Raw genomic sequence first — 16,038 nt, 5'->3', positions numbered from 1 at the left:
CTTATTGGGCTAGAAAACTCGCCAAGTTAGTAGGGGGAAAGTTGCCAAGCAACTGTGCCAAAATTTACTAGAAACTAACCCATTCTCATTGGGCTTAAAAACTCACAAATTGTAAAACTTTGCCAAGTTAGGATGAAAGTTGCCAAGGAAATGTACCAAATTTTACTAGCAACTAGCCCATTCTCATTGGGCTTGAAAACTCACCAAATTAGAAAACTTTGGCAAGTTAGGATGAAAGTTGCCAAGCAACTGAGCCAAATATTACTTGAGACTTTGATTAAAAACTCCCAAGTCAGAGTGTGAAGTTTCTGACTGTGTGCAGTGTTTTGTATTTTGAGAATGCACACAGCAAGAAAGTCACAAATTTGACTCACATGATTTTCACATTAGCTCTTCTGTTAGCGCATGGTGAATGAGTAAATTGGGCATGCCAAGATTTTTCCAAAACTTCACAATTTTTTTTTAGTTGAAGCTAACATTGCAAGTTTTCAGAGTAATGAGGGCACATAGTATAAAACATTGCAAGTTTTCCTGTCGCTGCTTATTGTAATTAGAAAGGTGTGATTTATTATCAGTATCTAGGTTTGCATCATCATTCAAAAAATTTTCTTTTTTCAGTTTTCAAGTAATATTTCTTTATATCATAGTTTTTGAAGGATTGCAGCAGCTTGAAGATTATTTTTATCACTTCTCTCTCTTTACCTGTGGTTTTCTGATCAGATAGATAGATATATTATGCGTGGAAATACACTTGTATTGTGCAAAGTTCCATGAGGGAGAACAAGAAGAGAGAGTGATGAGTTTTACATGACCTCTGACATTCAGAGGATGTGATACACAGATGTCTAAAAGGAGACATTGTTAAGTATAGGAGTGTCTTCTCAACTTGTCATATACAACGTTGATAATGGATTTGGGATGAAGTTGAATATGAAAACTTTCCAACATAAGTGCCTTTCTGGATCTTATTTAAAACTGGCAGTACTGAAGGACACTGCAATTGTTGAATTTGTTTAATTCAGTAACCATCATGCATAGATTTAAATGGAGACTCGCTCTACTTCCTCATCTTTGCTGTCATTCCAGGGCAAGGGAAGAGAACGAGAAGATGCGGGAAATTGATGACGAGGAGGGCGTCCCTATGGCGCAGCGGAAGAGGTTCACCCGGGTGGAGATGGCCCGGGTCCTGATGGAGAGGAACCAGTACAAGGAGAGGCTGATGGAGCTACAGGAGGCGGTTAGGTGGACCGAGATGATCAGGTCAGGGTGGCACAAAGAAGATGATGATAATGATGATGGTGATGATGATGGTGGTGATGGTGGTGATGGTGATGATGGTGATGATGGTGATGCTGGTGATGCTGGTGATGATGATGATGGTGATGGTGATGGTGATGGTGATGATGGTGGTGGTGGTGGTGGTGGTGGTGATGGTGATGATGGTGATGATGGTGATGCTGGTGATGCTGGTGATGATGATGGTGATGATGATGGTGATGATGGTGATGATGGTGGTGATGATGGTGATGATGGTGATGATGGTGATGCTGGTGATGATGATGATGGTGATGATGGTGATGATGATGATGGTGATGATGGTGATGATGATGGTGATGATGGTGATGATAGTGGTGATGATGATGGTGATGATGGTGATGATGGTGATGCTGGTGATGATGATGATGATGAGTGCAATAGTAAGGATCACATCAAAATGATGATGATGATTGTAACAACAAGGAAGTATGAACATATGAGGACTGTTGCCATGGTAGTTTCTGATACACAAAGTTGTATTGTAGCAAGACCTAGAAGCACGAGACCAGGTTCCATGCTGCAATTTCAAAAGGGATTTTGTTGTTTTCCCCTGTAGAAAGCTGTAGACCTATTCAGAATTTGTGAACAAAAGTTAAGAAATTGGTTTCTAATGTGTTCACGCAGTTGGAATTTAACTGTTGTAAAATGCACTTCATTAAAAACCAGAGGAGGTAGAATTAGCAGAATATAGAAATTGTCTTTTCAGTTTCTCTAACCATTGATTCTCTCCCTCTCTTCTGTGTCTACAGGGCATCAAGGGAGCATCCATCGTTTGAGGGGAAGAAGAACAAGTCATCGATTTGGAAGTTGTACGTGAAGATCTTTCTATTTCATTTTATGACCAAACAGTGACTATTAGTTACATTGGTGCCAGCATTGTAGTAATGGCTTTGATTTTTATAGGCATACATTATTTGTCGAGATTGCATCTCTGAGAAGGGTTGGTGAGATCGCAGTTTTTGAAATCAGGCTATGATATTGCTAAGTATGGCATGTACAAATGTAGAACATTTCTTTTATCATCTGTCTGTCAATATCCCATGCTGCTGGTCATCTAAACCTATTTTGTTATGATTTCTGCATTTGCAAGCAGTGTACTTAGCAGCTTGTCACCCGTACCAGTTTATCAGTTTGGAATACGAAGATGTCAGCAGTATCTGATGGACAAACATGATTTGTTAAGGTTACACACAGTGAATGTGAAGATTGTATGAGTGTAGGTGTGTGAGAGAACAATATGCCGATTAAATGTAGTGTAAGAAGGAAAAATATCATCACAATCAGGATGCTTCACCAACTTAATCGAAAAAAAAAATCAGGCGCACAAGTGTGCTTTGTTTTGATGCTTTAAGAGCTTTGTGCAACTTGCTCAGTCAATGCTATGTAAGTAAGCAGGTCTGAGTGGTCTGGAATCCTACCCAAAGTTGCGAGAAAAAAAAGGAAGGAGAAAATTATCAACAAATGCCTACAGGTGGCACTATTTGCTAAATGTTAATCAATGCTCACAGTACATTTCAGCATGCAATCACTAATCGTGTTCTATTGCGTGCACGATCACAGGTTGCATGTGCTCGCGATCTGGATGATCGCTGGCTTAAATGTAGTTTGCACCTTATTTCCTATTTTCTGGCACAGCTTCAGCAACCTCTTCACCAGTTCGTCCACGTCGTCTTCAGCAGTGGCCACGGCTCCTCGGAGGAACTACCCTGCCGCCAACGTGAGGTACAATGCCCCCACGGGCAACGTGGCGCCGAACAACAAGCAGCGCACCCAGACGATTGCCTCGCTAGACAACAAGACCAAAGCATTTGACTTCCTTGAGGATGGGTATGTTAATTTGGCTTCATTGAGCATTGAATGCTTTGTTCCAGAATGGAAGATAGATGTTGTATTTTAAAAGCAGTGATTTTAGCATACAGATATTTTCGCGAATGAGGAGGTCATAGACATTTTCACACGATTTTGTTTTCATGATTTGACACTGAGGCTGTCGTGATTGCACTAGTGCCTGTCTGTTCATGATATTTGTGCATCTTGTTAAATTTGCAGCCCAACAGTGATTCCCAAAATTTGCAAAAATTAAACCCTTGCAAAAATAAAAAGCTTTTACAGTACTCATGCAATTAGAAACAGCAGTGACATTTCTAAAAGTATTTTCTAACTGTCTTGACAGTGAAGGGAGTCAGCGAATGAAGGACAAGCGGGAGCAGTACAAGAAGGTGAAGGCCCATGTCAGAAAGGATGATGGGCGTGTCCAGGCCTATGGGTGGAGCCTACCAGCCAAGCACCCCTCCCCTTCCAGAAGCCCCGCCTCCAACCAAGGCCAGCCTGAGTGCAGCAGTGGCACTGGGGCCAGCACGAGTGGAACCGGGCGTGGTCTGGTGGGAGTGCCGGTGCCGGTCTTCTGCAGACCTCTCCTGGAGAAAGAACCAGGCACAAAGGTACGTCACGTTTCCCCCTTGTTTTTTTTTTTTGGGGGGGGGAGGGGTAGGGGGAGATGGGTCAGTCTTCCCCCCCCCCCCCCAAAAAAAAAAAAAAAAAAAAAAAAAGGTCCTCATTTTGTCAGTGGAAAACCATTTCATCTTCTTTAAAGTCTACTGAGTATATTAGACCTTTCTATGGCTTGTTTCCCGATGATGTTGTTCCAGTAAGTCTGCATGATGTCGTCATAATCTGCGTGAAATACATGAATCATACACCCCTTTCCTGATATCCCTTTTCTGTGAGTTAGTCTTTTGAAAGCCATGATTAAGGTAGATTGAGAGAGATTTTATTTATCAAGTTTCAGTTGTCAGTTTTTACTTGAGGATGCCAGGCAGGAGCATGAAAACAATGGTGCTAACGGAATTGGGAAAATTTCTGATGCATTGGTGCCCTAGTTTCAGTGGTGTTAATTTAATAAGTGCTGCTGTGATTTGGTTTGGTGCCCCATTTTTCCTTGCCTTTTCCATCCTTCTAAAATTTTGTAATTTGTGCGAGACTATCTTACCTCTCTCATTCTATGATAAAGCCATATCATGTATACCTACTATTTACATATTTATTCTTCAGTATAACAAAAGATGTTGTATTGGGGTATGCATAGGGCATTGTTATTGTACTATTTACACCAATGATTTACATGATATTGACAGCTTACTTTCCAAATGTGATGGAAATGAAATGAAACATGAGTGTAAGTACATCTTCCTCTTGGTCCTTGTCACTTTTAGCAACAGGATCTTGCTTGGTATGGGTATAAATTGTGTCACAGGGATCAACATTTACGTCCTGAATTTCTTGTATTTGCCAGAATAATCATTTGAATGTTGAGTAAAGTTTCGCACATAAAATGCAAAGACAAATCACATGCTAGTCCATGTCATGATAATAGATCTGGAATAGTGATGGCTGGGTAACTTAGGTCAACATGTACTGCATAGAGATGGTCATGTCAGAAATTCTCTTTCACGCATCAACACAAGCAATCACTCAAAATCAAATATTTTAATTCTATTTCAATAGAAAATTGCAAAGAGATAGGATTATACATTTAGGTTTAATTTATAACATCTTTATCAAATGATTAAAATCCAGTTGTTTAAAGACAAAAATGATGGTTTTGCATTGACTAATGCTCAATGCTTGAAATGTAACAAAGCATTCCCTCTTTCCACTTCACAAATATCAAGAAGCAGTTTGAAAACACCATGAAAAGTGTGAGTATGAACTGAAGACAGATGATTGTCTTCCCATTACCTGCCTTAGAAGCGATGCTCACCACTCTCCAACGCTCTCCCACACACTCTCTCCCACGCTCTCGGCTGTGGTGTGTTGCTCTGTGTGCCCTCATAATCACTACATGCTTCCACACACTGCAGATGTTGTAGTTATTATCTTTAGAAGGCTTTTTTCTTGGGTCTATTGAGCTACATGTATATGTGCAAGTAGTGAAGAAACTTGTGTAAACACTGTGGAAACAACAGCAATGTGTTATGATGATCTGGATGAGAAACAAGCTGCATGACAGAATCACCCATCATCTATAAAATGTTGTATATAAGGCACACCCCTAACTTGATCTTTATAAAGGGGGAAACAAACATTGTTTCTTGCTGAAACAAAAACAAAAAAAAGAATAACAGTAAACATCAGCTTTCACTCTGCTTTCATTCAATAGCTTCTTTGTTTCTCCACTCGACACATTAATGTACACATTTTATCCATTTGAATGAAAAATGCGTTGTCATATGTATCAATGTGATTTATCACAAAACATGTTGGATGTGGATGAGCATGTTACCAAAACCAAGTTACCTAGGATGTAGGCTTGGAGTGAAAGAGAAGTACTGTTTGGTAATGTTAAGATTCATGATTTTTTTTTTTTTTTTTGCTGGAGTGATGAGACCATGTATCTCAGATTTTGGTGAAAATCCTTTTTTTTTTTTTTAAATTAAATGTCAGTAATCAGATAAATGATGTCCTGTCCAAATCCTGGCCATCTTACCCAAAAAATTAAACCACCATGGTATGAGAAAGGAAAGGCACTCCCATTTGTTAAATTGTGCTTTGGCTGCCATTTTTTTTCGCTCTCCTGAACATTTGACATTTTTTAGATACAAGGTCTTGTCGCCCCAAAAGCGTTTTGCTATAATCACATCATTACTCTATCCCTCAGCCCTTGTCATTTTCAGGTCGACTAGTTTTGTTGTGTGAGTAATACTACAACCCATCTAAATACAGTAATGCATAGAAATTACCCTCTCTGGAAAAGTGATGAGAACAGAGGGAAATACTATGAAAAAAGGCCTTCCAGAAGTGTAGGATATTTTCAAGTGCTTAATGCTGTCAAACTCCATAGCAGCTACTATGAAGGGATTATCAGATTCAACTGAAAATTTGCACACTCATCGATAATATATTCTTTCCATGACTGATAACCAATTTCCAATGCAATAGCATCATCTTTTTAAAACTTATTGGAGTTAGAAGTGAAGATTGTGTAAAGGGTTTCTCAGAAATAAAAAGGGACCTCTAAGACATACCCAATCACACTATTTAAGAAGAAAGCAATTTTTCATTTATTTTATGATCCCAAACTTAAGAATTATATGAATGAAGAAATGCTCTTTCACAAAATATAAAACAAAACAAAACAAAAACAAACTGAAATTGACTACAGGACCCATTTCACCTAATTTGAGTTCTCACATAAAATTAAGTCATGCGATTTTTTGTTGGTTTTGTGATGCACAGTGACGTACACCTGGTATATATGTGTATATTGTTTAGAATTCTCGGATCTAGCTCTGTAGCCAGTACATTTTTGGTTCGATGCTAACTCGCCTTGGTAAAGGTTGCTCTTAAGGAGTCACATGACAAGTTCTGCACTAGAATTTATGTCGTGTGAGGGATAGTAGCATCTGTCTCCGGGTCAGTCCACTCTGGCAGTACCCTAGTATGATGTGCTTTTGGAGTTTGTTTTTCACTTGCATTAAACTTCTTACACTGCTAATTCATTCCCTATCATGGTTAGAAAACTTAACTAAATTCTTACCATCTCATGATTATGACTCATTTTTACAAAAGTCACTGCTAAAAGCAACACAACAAAGCTTGTAAATCATCTAGGAGATTTTGCCATCGTATATACTGCCACATTTCCAAATTGTATAAACTGTATACATCTTCATCCATAAAATAAATCCAGGCAGTGATCTGCATGTATGTGCTTTAAAAGTGAATGCTACAAATGGAAAATATATTTTCAAAAGTCATCTATCCCTTATATTTATATCATTAAAACCAGTTAAAAGATATAACTTTGTCTGAAGACTATGTCACATAATTTGTTAAACAAATTGTACCAGTCTGTCTGTCAAATCAGCAGAATCTAGACTGCATTCAGATTCAGACGTTCAGTGTGTCAGTCATATTTAGAATGTTTTGACATTTATATAAAAGATCACTGTCAAAAACCAAAAATTCATAAAAGTCAGAATATGTTTCTATTTAACCATTGTAGTTATGTGTACCATATTCATAGATTTCTTCCTTGAATGAATGTGCTCAGTAATGTGTCATATTAAACATTTCTAAAATTTATGAAAATTTACAAAACATGTACAATTAGTTCTTTGAAGATAGTACTGTACAGACACCACTTCATCTGTAACAGTTTTCTAGAAGACATGGAGAAAATTTTCAAAAATAATTTTACCCTTGGAAAATGAGTTTTGCAAAAATGTATTAGGTGTTATATTTATTCTGACGTTATAGTCATTTTTTTCCCATATCCAAAGTTGTTGCTGTATTTGCTGTACCACAGTATTGTTTGTGATATTCAAAACATTTGCCAGTGTATGGATCTATTACACTGCCAAGTTCAAATCTGGAAATTCATTTGAAATGTCAAGATGTTCAAGAACAGTCACACAAGGAGGAAAAAGTTTAATATTGTTTTTGTTCTCTTTTTCATTTGTTGGTGTTGTTGTGCCAGTAACCATTAAATCAGAAATTTGTCATCAAATTTCAAATGTACATTTTTTCCTTTTTTTTTTTTATATGATAAGGAGCTAATGCACTAACTAGTCACCATAGATGTGTCTCATTTTCATTCCATGGGTGTGCGGTTACTCTAAACAATGTATACAGAATAATATCTACTTCATAGTATTATCATATTTACTGTCATTGTAACAAAAGGCGTATTCGCACTGGAATTACTGAAAATTTTATACGAACCTTGTCAATCAACCAAAAACACATCTCTTCACCATAGTGTTTACTTTAATGCAGCAAAGCTTACGAGCTCTTAAGATATTTAAGCTCATGTTCAGAGCTTGGAGGATACCATACCTACAGTGAATTCCCCAAATCACTTGCCATTCGATGTTATTGTACAATCTTTGTAATGCATATCATTTTTGTGAGCTACAAAGTGAGCACACAAATATGCATAGATGGGACTACACTGTGGGATTGTCCCATTATTGAAGCAGAAATTGTTCCTTATCCCTTCTTGACAACAAAGTTACGCACTAATCTCTCTCCTTTCCACTGCAATCGTTTCCAACATGATATCTTTCGGATAATTTTAATTATTGAGCGACATTTTGATGGAGATACCTCGGTATATTAGTGCTACTGGTGTGGTGAATATTTGTATACATCTTTCTGTGTATATCATGGTTAACCACAGTAACCCATAGCAGCAAAAATAACCATTGTCAGCTTGCAACATATGCACCATTCAAGCTGGTTCATCCGCCAAGTTTAACAAATCCTTGCCATCCTTTGAGATGCCAAAGGACAGGGTAGAACTCATGATAACACATCATACTCTGATGTCGTTTTAGTCCTAAGCTGACATCAATTATGACCTTATACCAACCACAGGTGTTTTCCTATGCTATCCAAGTGTACTTACAGCCTCAATATTCAGGCGTTAGTTTCTTCACTTTGTCTCCCTCTACAAATTAGATTTGTTCAGATCGCAACTGCTGATCTGTAAATTGATAAACATGTCGAAAAAAAGGAACCTTTACCCCTCTGAATAATATCTTTCTATCAGCCTCAATATTTTAAAGAGATGTAGATGATACCACCGCTGATGTGTCCTACATGGCAGTCTGTATCTGTACTTGCCGTTTCTTTTTGGACAGATTTGGTGTGCTGCCGGAGTAGATCTCAACGGAGGAAGGACCAGGGACGGAGGCTCCATCATCGGAGCCAGCGTCTTCTACTCCAGCCCTGACCCAGATGCAGAGGTCTCCAACAGGAGCAGCAAGGAGGGGTCTGAGCTTGATAGATTAGATGAAGAAATCACGGTAAGTATTCTTATATTCTTGGATACCTCTGATATGCATAGATGTTTGAAAACAGATGCTCATCTTCAAAAAGTTTGTAAATATTTTCAGAATTTGGTAAGATGTGTAATGCAGCAAGATTTGGTAGACATATAGACTGTTAAAGAGAGAGTTACGCATTCTGTTTGTAAACTCAAAGATCATTTAATTTCTTATCATGTGGTTAATGAATAAAGCCTTGATGCCTATCTGATTGGTCAAAAGGAATTGACAGTTTTGTTTTGTTTTTTCATGAACACATTTTTGCATAGATTATTGAAAGAGGGAGCTTCATCAATTCCTTCTTCTTTTTTGCCAATGGAAAAAAAAAACCTTTTCTTTTAATCAAAGACTCAAAATCAGTTTTATTTTCTTGTTTGATGGCTTCTTCTTCTAATACGCTGGGAAGCATACTTGTAAAATTTTCAGATGTTCTATTTCTTCTGCTTTTCATAAACAAATTTTTGCATAGATTATTGAAAGAGGGAGCTTTGTCAGTTTCTTCATTTTTTTTTGCCAATGGAAAAGGGTTAGACCACCTTTTTTTTTTTTAAATCAAAGACTCAAAAAAAGCACACTAGTAGTGGAAAGCATACTAGTATACTTTTCAGATGTTCTATTTCTTCAATCTGCTTTTCTTTGCTTTGTCGTCATCATTTCTTCTCAATATCTTCATCCATCTGATCCTTCACTGAATGACACAGAAACAGCAGAAGGAGCTGGACAAGCAGAGAAAGAACCGGCTCTCCTCCCTGGTCTGGATCTGCACCAGCAACCAGAGCACCACTAAGGTGACGGTGATCGACGCCAACCAGCCCCAGAGCATCCTGGACATGTTCCCCGTCAGCACGTCCTACGTCCTCTGCATTGCCTCAGTGCCAGGTGAGAGATGGTTCTCTCTCCTTCCCTTCTCTTTCCCTCTCTCTCTGTATGTTGTATATATCTCTCCTTATATTTTTCCTCTCTCTCTGTATGGTGTATATATCTTTCCTTATCTCTTCTCTCTGTCTGTATATTGTTTATATCTCTCCTTATCTCTTTCTCTCTCTCTCTGTATCTTGTATATATCTCTCATTATTTTTTTCTCTCTCTTTCTGTATCTTGCATATATCTCTCCTTATCTCTTTCTTCTCTCTCTCTCTTTCCATGTCTCTGTCTATCTCTCCCTCTCTGTGATCCTCCTCTTTCTCTCTCCCTCTCTCTTGAAGTTCTTGTATCTCTATCATATTGGCATTTTTTGTGTGCATGTGTGTGTGAATAAGCATCACACTAATTAAGCTAATTACTAGAAACTATATTTGCAAATTATTTGGTATTAAAAGGTGTGTACAGTTCTGGTTGAGGTGAGGATTTAGCTTTTAACGTTTTGCAAGATATTCAGAAACCACTCTATGAGATGTCAAAGAGCACGCAATTCCATGGGGTATCAAAAGTTTATTTGATGAAAATCAGTTTTGAAATGGCTGAGATATCCAAAAACAAGGTGAAACAAAGAGATTCTAATAAAGTTGTGGCATGTCGCCTTTTATTATTATCACTTTTTTGGATATCTCAGCCATTTGAAAACCAATTTTCATCAAATAAACGTTGAACCCTTCTTAAAATTACATGATCTTTCATATTTCATAAGAGGTTTCTCATTATCTCACTTAGGAATGTGCAAAATATGAATCCCCACCTCAACCAGTACTGTACAGTCCCTTTAACCGTCTTTGTGCTTCCAGTGTAGGTTGGCAGAGAAAACCCTACACACTGCCCCAAGTCCCTAGGTCAGAAAGGATTGAGTTATGTTTTGGTACGTCTAAGTATTTTTTTTTTTGGCTTTATTTTTTTTTCCCCTTAGGTGCAATGGAGTCAGACTACCCTACAGATGAGAACCTACCATCAGAAACGACAGACGACACTGCATCAGTGTCCAGTGGAGGGAGTGACAGCGGCTTTGGAACAGTAACCTTGGTAACAGCCAGCATACCAGCCACACCCAGTGGAACCTCTCCCACATCAGAACGGGGTAAGTCGTCATGTCAAGCTCGCAATGCCATGCTCTAGAGGGTGACTTTAATATGCTCAGTGTTTGAATCATGCACACACCATATCTCTTCTAACTTAGAGGCATTATTTGCCATTTGCAGATTAAACAAAACCCCAGCTTTAGTGCTTCAAAATAGTTCTAAAATGTGAGTTAGAGATAGAAACAACCAGTGTAAAAAGCTGATCAGTATAATCAGTGTTAAGTAGTGTATTGTTTGATATACAAAATGTGAACAATAGTTGTAATAAAATTATCTTTACACTAAACCATCTACAGTTATGGTTTAGTGAGAAAAATAGTGATATGTCCTTTTAGGCTTTATCGCAAAAAATTATATTGTAGGATGTTTTGTGATACAACTGACCTACACATAGGCCCTATGCATCAACTGATAGCTTGAACATTTTTTAGATCACTGCTCCCAATGGTAAACAATACCATTAATGTTAGTACAGACAACTCCCGTTAAAATGAAGTCCTCAGGACCACCAGTTTTCTTTCGTTATGTCAAAATTTCATTCTAACTGAACAGGAAAGTATGTAAACATACATAGATGATAATTCTAGGGCCTGGATTTTTACTTCTTTGTATAAAGAATTTCATTATAGCTGTGTTTGTGGTCATGGCAGTGCACTGTAACAGCATCAACAGAATGTACTGTCCATCTTATAATGATTACAAAAATATTTCATTTCACAATTTCTGCCAATGGTAAATCACCTCGGCCCCATTTTATCAGCAGATAAAATTGATTTTAAGTCCAGAAAATCAATAATTAGTCTCCCAAATCAACTATAAGTCCATAAATCAATGATTAACTCCCAAATCAACGATAAGTCCCTTTTATCAAGAGACCAAAAGTTGAAGTCAACTTTAACTTTCTCCCAAATCAACTATAAGTTTTCACAACTGCTCCAAATCCATGATAACTCTATAGTTGATAAAAAAATCAACTATAGATAGAGACAGTCTAGGTAGACTCAATTGTAAGACAATTTACAGAAGAAAGATGACTGTCACACTTTCCAAGTCTAGCTGGGGTCTTGTCACAAATGTTTGTCTGTTAACTGCTGACTTTTTCTAACATTTAGTTACGTTTCTTTCATCTATTTATGTTTTTTCCCTTGCATGAAATTCACGATTGGCATGCATTGCTTACGCGACTGCTGCACGCAAACACCTAGAATCTAAAGCAGCCTCAATCCCATCCTGCGCGCCCGGCGCCTCAGCCCGCCTGCCTATCAAGCCATCGCCAGCAAAGGGCAAGTAACCGAGCGCTGGAACTGCGTCTGTGTACAATGCATATCTTGCCAAAGAATATGCGAGGAAAACAGTGATTTCTGACTCGTGTAGGCCTACGTAGAGCTAGTTCGTCAATAGATACTAATTAATAGTTTAATAGGCCTATACAAAAAGTAAAGAGTTTTATTCGATAGTGCAACAAATATGACACTAAGATCTATCATCTAGATCTTCACCAGTTAGGCCTAACGTTACAGCGGGTCGTTTGTACTTAGCGTGCACTGTTAGACTACTAGGTACTAGGTCTAGAATTTCGTCATGTAGACTTGCGATCTATTCTTTACAAAGCTGATCTGCGCTGTAGACGCTTGTTGATGTAAAAAAAGAAGAAGAAGAAAAAAAAAAAAGCTAGTCACCACATTCTCCCAAGTTTCCATAATCCTAACACACAAGATATGAAACAATGCATACACGACCTTCACCTTCAGTCCCGCTGCAGAAATCCTCTGTGTCAGATTATCCATGTCAATGATTATGTAGTATTCAGTTATCCTACGTATGATGTGCTGGATCTTCACGGTAAGCGCGTACGCAGATTTTTGTTGAGCTCGAGGTGTAGTAGATCTATCAACCTACGCAACGTATTTTGCAGTTCTGTTGCAAACATACTTCTAATTCAGCGGCCGTAGCGCTACTGCGGCGCACTAACAGACTACGCTTCCGTTGCCGTGGCAAACAATCATCATGTACATTTGTGGTTTTGTTGTTTGTTTTGCTTTATGTATTGTATTGTTTTTAAGCAGACAGTACCGGAAACCAGCCTCGTCCTGTGTTTTTTATTTTGACTAAATCAATGATAAGTCATGGTGATCAGCTATAACTGTAATCGACTATTAAGTCTCTTCGTAAAACAGAAACTTATTGTCGATTGAAAGTTATGGCGGATTTTAAGTCTATCAAAATTATCATTGATTTCACAATCGACGTTAACTTTATCTTGATGAAACGGGGCCCTGATTGTAACTTCTTATAAATTTTGTCAATCAGAAACAGTGATTGATGAGTGGCCCTTTATTTGCAGCATATCTAGTCAGTCCAGCATGTCAATCAAGGAGCAAAACAAAAAGCATGTTAAAGATTAATCTTCATCGATATTTGCAATAATCCTCTGTTTGATAATACATAAATGAAATAGCACCTAATTCTAAATGATAATGAACAGTGCTTGTACAGCACATATCAGTACCATGAAGGAAGTTTGTGTATGCTTCAAATGAAAGTAAGAGAGGAGTCAAGAAAATTTGCCAGTATGTCTTTTAAATCCGTTAGCTTCAATAATAATGGGCTCATTGAGCTCATAGATTTGCAAGGCAGACTCTACAACAAGTCTTAATGAATGTCAGCATAGTTAGCTAGTTTAGTTATTTTTGGTTGCTTAGACTATATCTAACCCCTTCCTTCATCCACTCTGAAGCAAACCAAGAGTTGTTTTTTTTTTCTTTATCTTTGACCTTTCTTTTTTTCTCAGTTGGTTAGGCACCCACTTCACTTGTTTACTAAGTGACATGATGCATGTGCTTGCCTGACATAACAATTTATGCAATTCATTAATCACGTTCAACCAAAGATCAACTTGCATAGACCAGGTGACCAGAATGGTCTGTTAGTTACTACTCGGGACAGCATCCATGTCATCATTTTGCATTGCATGTATTTACACTCTCTTTCTGTTGATGTTGCCAAGTACCACTTTTTACTCTCAGGTGGATGTGCTGCCAAGTGCCAATTATATAAGGATCACTTGGATAATCTTTATATCACAGATGCTTATCTCAGTGAAGTTAAAAGCCAATATGCCCTGTTGGTACAAATGACCTTTTTCTGCTCATGTGCTAATTGGAACCCCAAACTGGTGTATTCCTCTACCCCCTACCTCACAACCATCTCCTCGCCTGCAGGAGTTAGCGTAGAGGACGGCGAGGCCACGTTCAAGGCAGAGGTGAGCGAGGCCAACGTCAGCACCAACATCGAGTCGGTGACGGACGCGGAGAAGGCCCTGGCGGACGCGGCGGCGGCCGACCCCCTCCCAGACACCGTGGGCATGGAGGGGGTCATCAAGGAAAACGTTCTCCAGAAAACAGACTCAAACGAGGGCAGCGACTCAGGTGGGGAGACACTGAGTCTCAAAAGTGCTAGAATGTATTTTTTAAAGTCTATTTCATTTCCATCAGCAACAGATTTTTTTTTTTCCACAGGCATATATACTGTATATGTGACCGTGCATCTCAAAACGAACATAAAGTTGCACACACTGATTTTGCGTGAGGACTGAAAATAAGTGAAATGGGTCAACCTAGCCGAACTTGACTTTTTCATATTTTCTGAAAGAGCGGGTCTTCTTTTACATTATGCTACAATTTGGTATCATAAAACAGGCAGGAAAGTGTGTTTTTTTAGCAGTTTATCTCGAACATTTTTGGGAGAATAGTGTGATTAGGTGTGTCTCTAGAATCCCTTTTTCATTTCTGAAAAACCTTGTCCACACTCTTCACTTTCAACTCTAATAACTTTTGAAAGAATAGTGCTACTGCTTTGAAAGTTGGCATTAATTATGGACAGAATGTGTTAATGAGGCATGCTTAATTTCAGTTTAATCTGATAATCCCTTCATTGTTGTTACTCTGGTGGTTTACTTCCTGTTTTTTGTCCCATTCATCGCACAGCCAGCACGGTTTGGTAAAGATTAAGCGCTTGAATAGACACTGTACTTCAGAGCCTCTTTTCTCAGTTCACACTTTTCCTGAGTTTGTGCTTTCTTTCCAATATTTAGATAGGTTAGGAGAGTCCATTTGATTTGAGTTATACATCATTTTAAAGCTTAAAGTCTGCTCTTTCAGAATATGGTCTTAACTAAAAATTCATGTCTGGCGACTTTTTGTTTGTTTTGAGGTGCAGGGTCACATATATGATATGTGTGTGTATAAAATGGTATACAAAAGATTGAAATAAAACCAAACTAGCAAAATACATAATTCTTGTTCCCTCCACCAAGGGAGGAGGTTATGTTTTCGTTACCGTTGGTTTGTTTGTTTGTTAGTTAGTTAGTTAGTTTGTTCGTGTGCAAAATAACTCAAAAAGTAGTCAACGGATTTGGATGAAACTTGCAGGAAAGGTTTAGATTGATACAAGTAACAGATGACTACCTTTTGGTAGTGATCTGAGAATTTTGGGGGAATTTATGAAGGATTTGTTAATATTTTGGCAGGTAGGGTCAATGAAGTTGGGAGTTCAGGCTGCGCGTATTTGAGGTTTGCATGCGCGCACTAAAGTGCGTGCTCTAGTTTCTGCTAGGGCGAGGCGCGCTGTGCAGCTGAGGGTTTATGACGTAACAAAGGCTTCTATATTGGGAAATCGGAAGACTTTCAGCACACAATGCTACAAGTACGTATGGGTGGAAATCACTGATATCTCTATGGAAGAACAAGATCAGTGGTGGAAATGAGCTGCATGCTTGGCGGAGGTCTGCACTCTCAGAGTGCTTCTCTAGTTCAAAAATGTAATCATACACTGTTGTACAAGTTGATGATTGTGATGGAACTGGAGGGATCCACTAAAATGCT

At 38.3% G+C, this 16,038-nt stretch overlaps 1 protein-coding gene across 1 annotated transcript in view; it reads left to right on the top strand.

The window, feature by feature from the left end:
• Positions 1-16,038, top strand: part of LOC139713355 (C-Jun-amino-terminal kinase-interacting protein 4-like) — a 130,599-nt gene that overhangs the window by 96,225 nt on the left and 18,336 nt on the right. Inside the window, exons 12-19 of the mRNA XM_071625096.1 lie at positions 1,087-1,260; positions 2,067-2,126; positions 2,953-3,144; positions 3,491-3,758; positions 8,961-9,125; positions 9,848-10,025; positions 10,987-11,154; positions 14,377-14,583. Coding sequence (XP_071481197.1) covers positions 1,087-1,260; positions 2,067-2,126; positions 2,953-3,144; positions 3,491-3,758; positions 8,961-9,125; positions 9,848-10,025; positions 10,987-11,154; positions 14,377-14,583 — 1,412 coding nt within the window. The remainder of the gene's footprint in view (positions 1-1,086; positions 1,261-2,066; positions 2,127-2,952; positions 3,145-3,490; positions 3,759-8,960; positions 9,126-9,847; positions 10,026-10,986; positions 11,155-14,376; positions 14,584-16,038) is intronic.

The sequence above is a fragment of the Diadema antillarum genome, unplaced genomic scaffold (genome assembly GCF_040938485.1).
Source record: "Diadema antillarum isolate AM-2024a unplaced genomic scaffold, OU_Dant_1.0 seq00001951_RagTag, whole genome shotgun sequence".
Lineage (NCBI taxonomy): Eukaryota > Metazoa > Echinodermata > Echinoidea > Diadematoida > Diadematidae > Diadema > Diadema antillarum.
The sequence above is the reverse complement of the archived record's forward strand: the minus strand, read 5'-3'. Positions and strand labels throughout refer to the sequence as shown.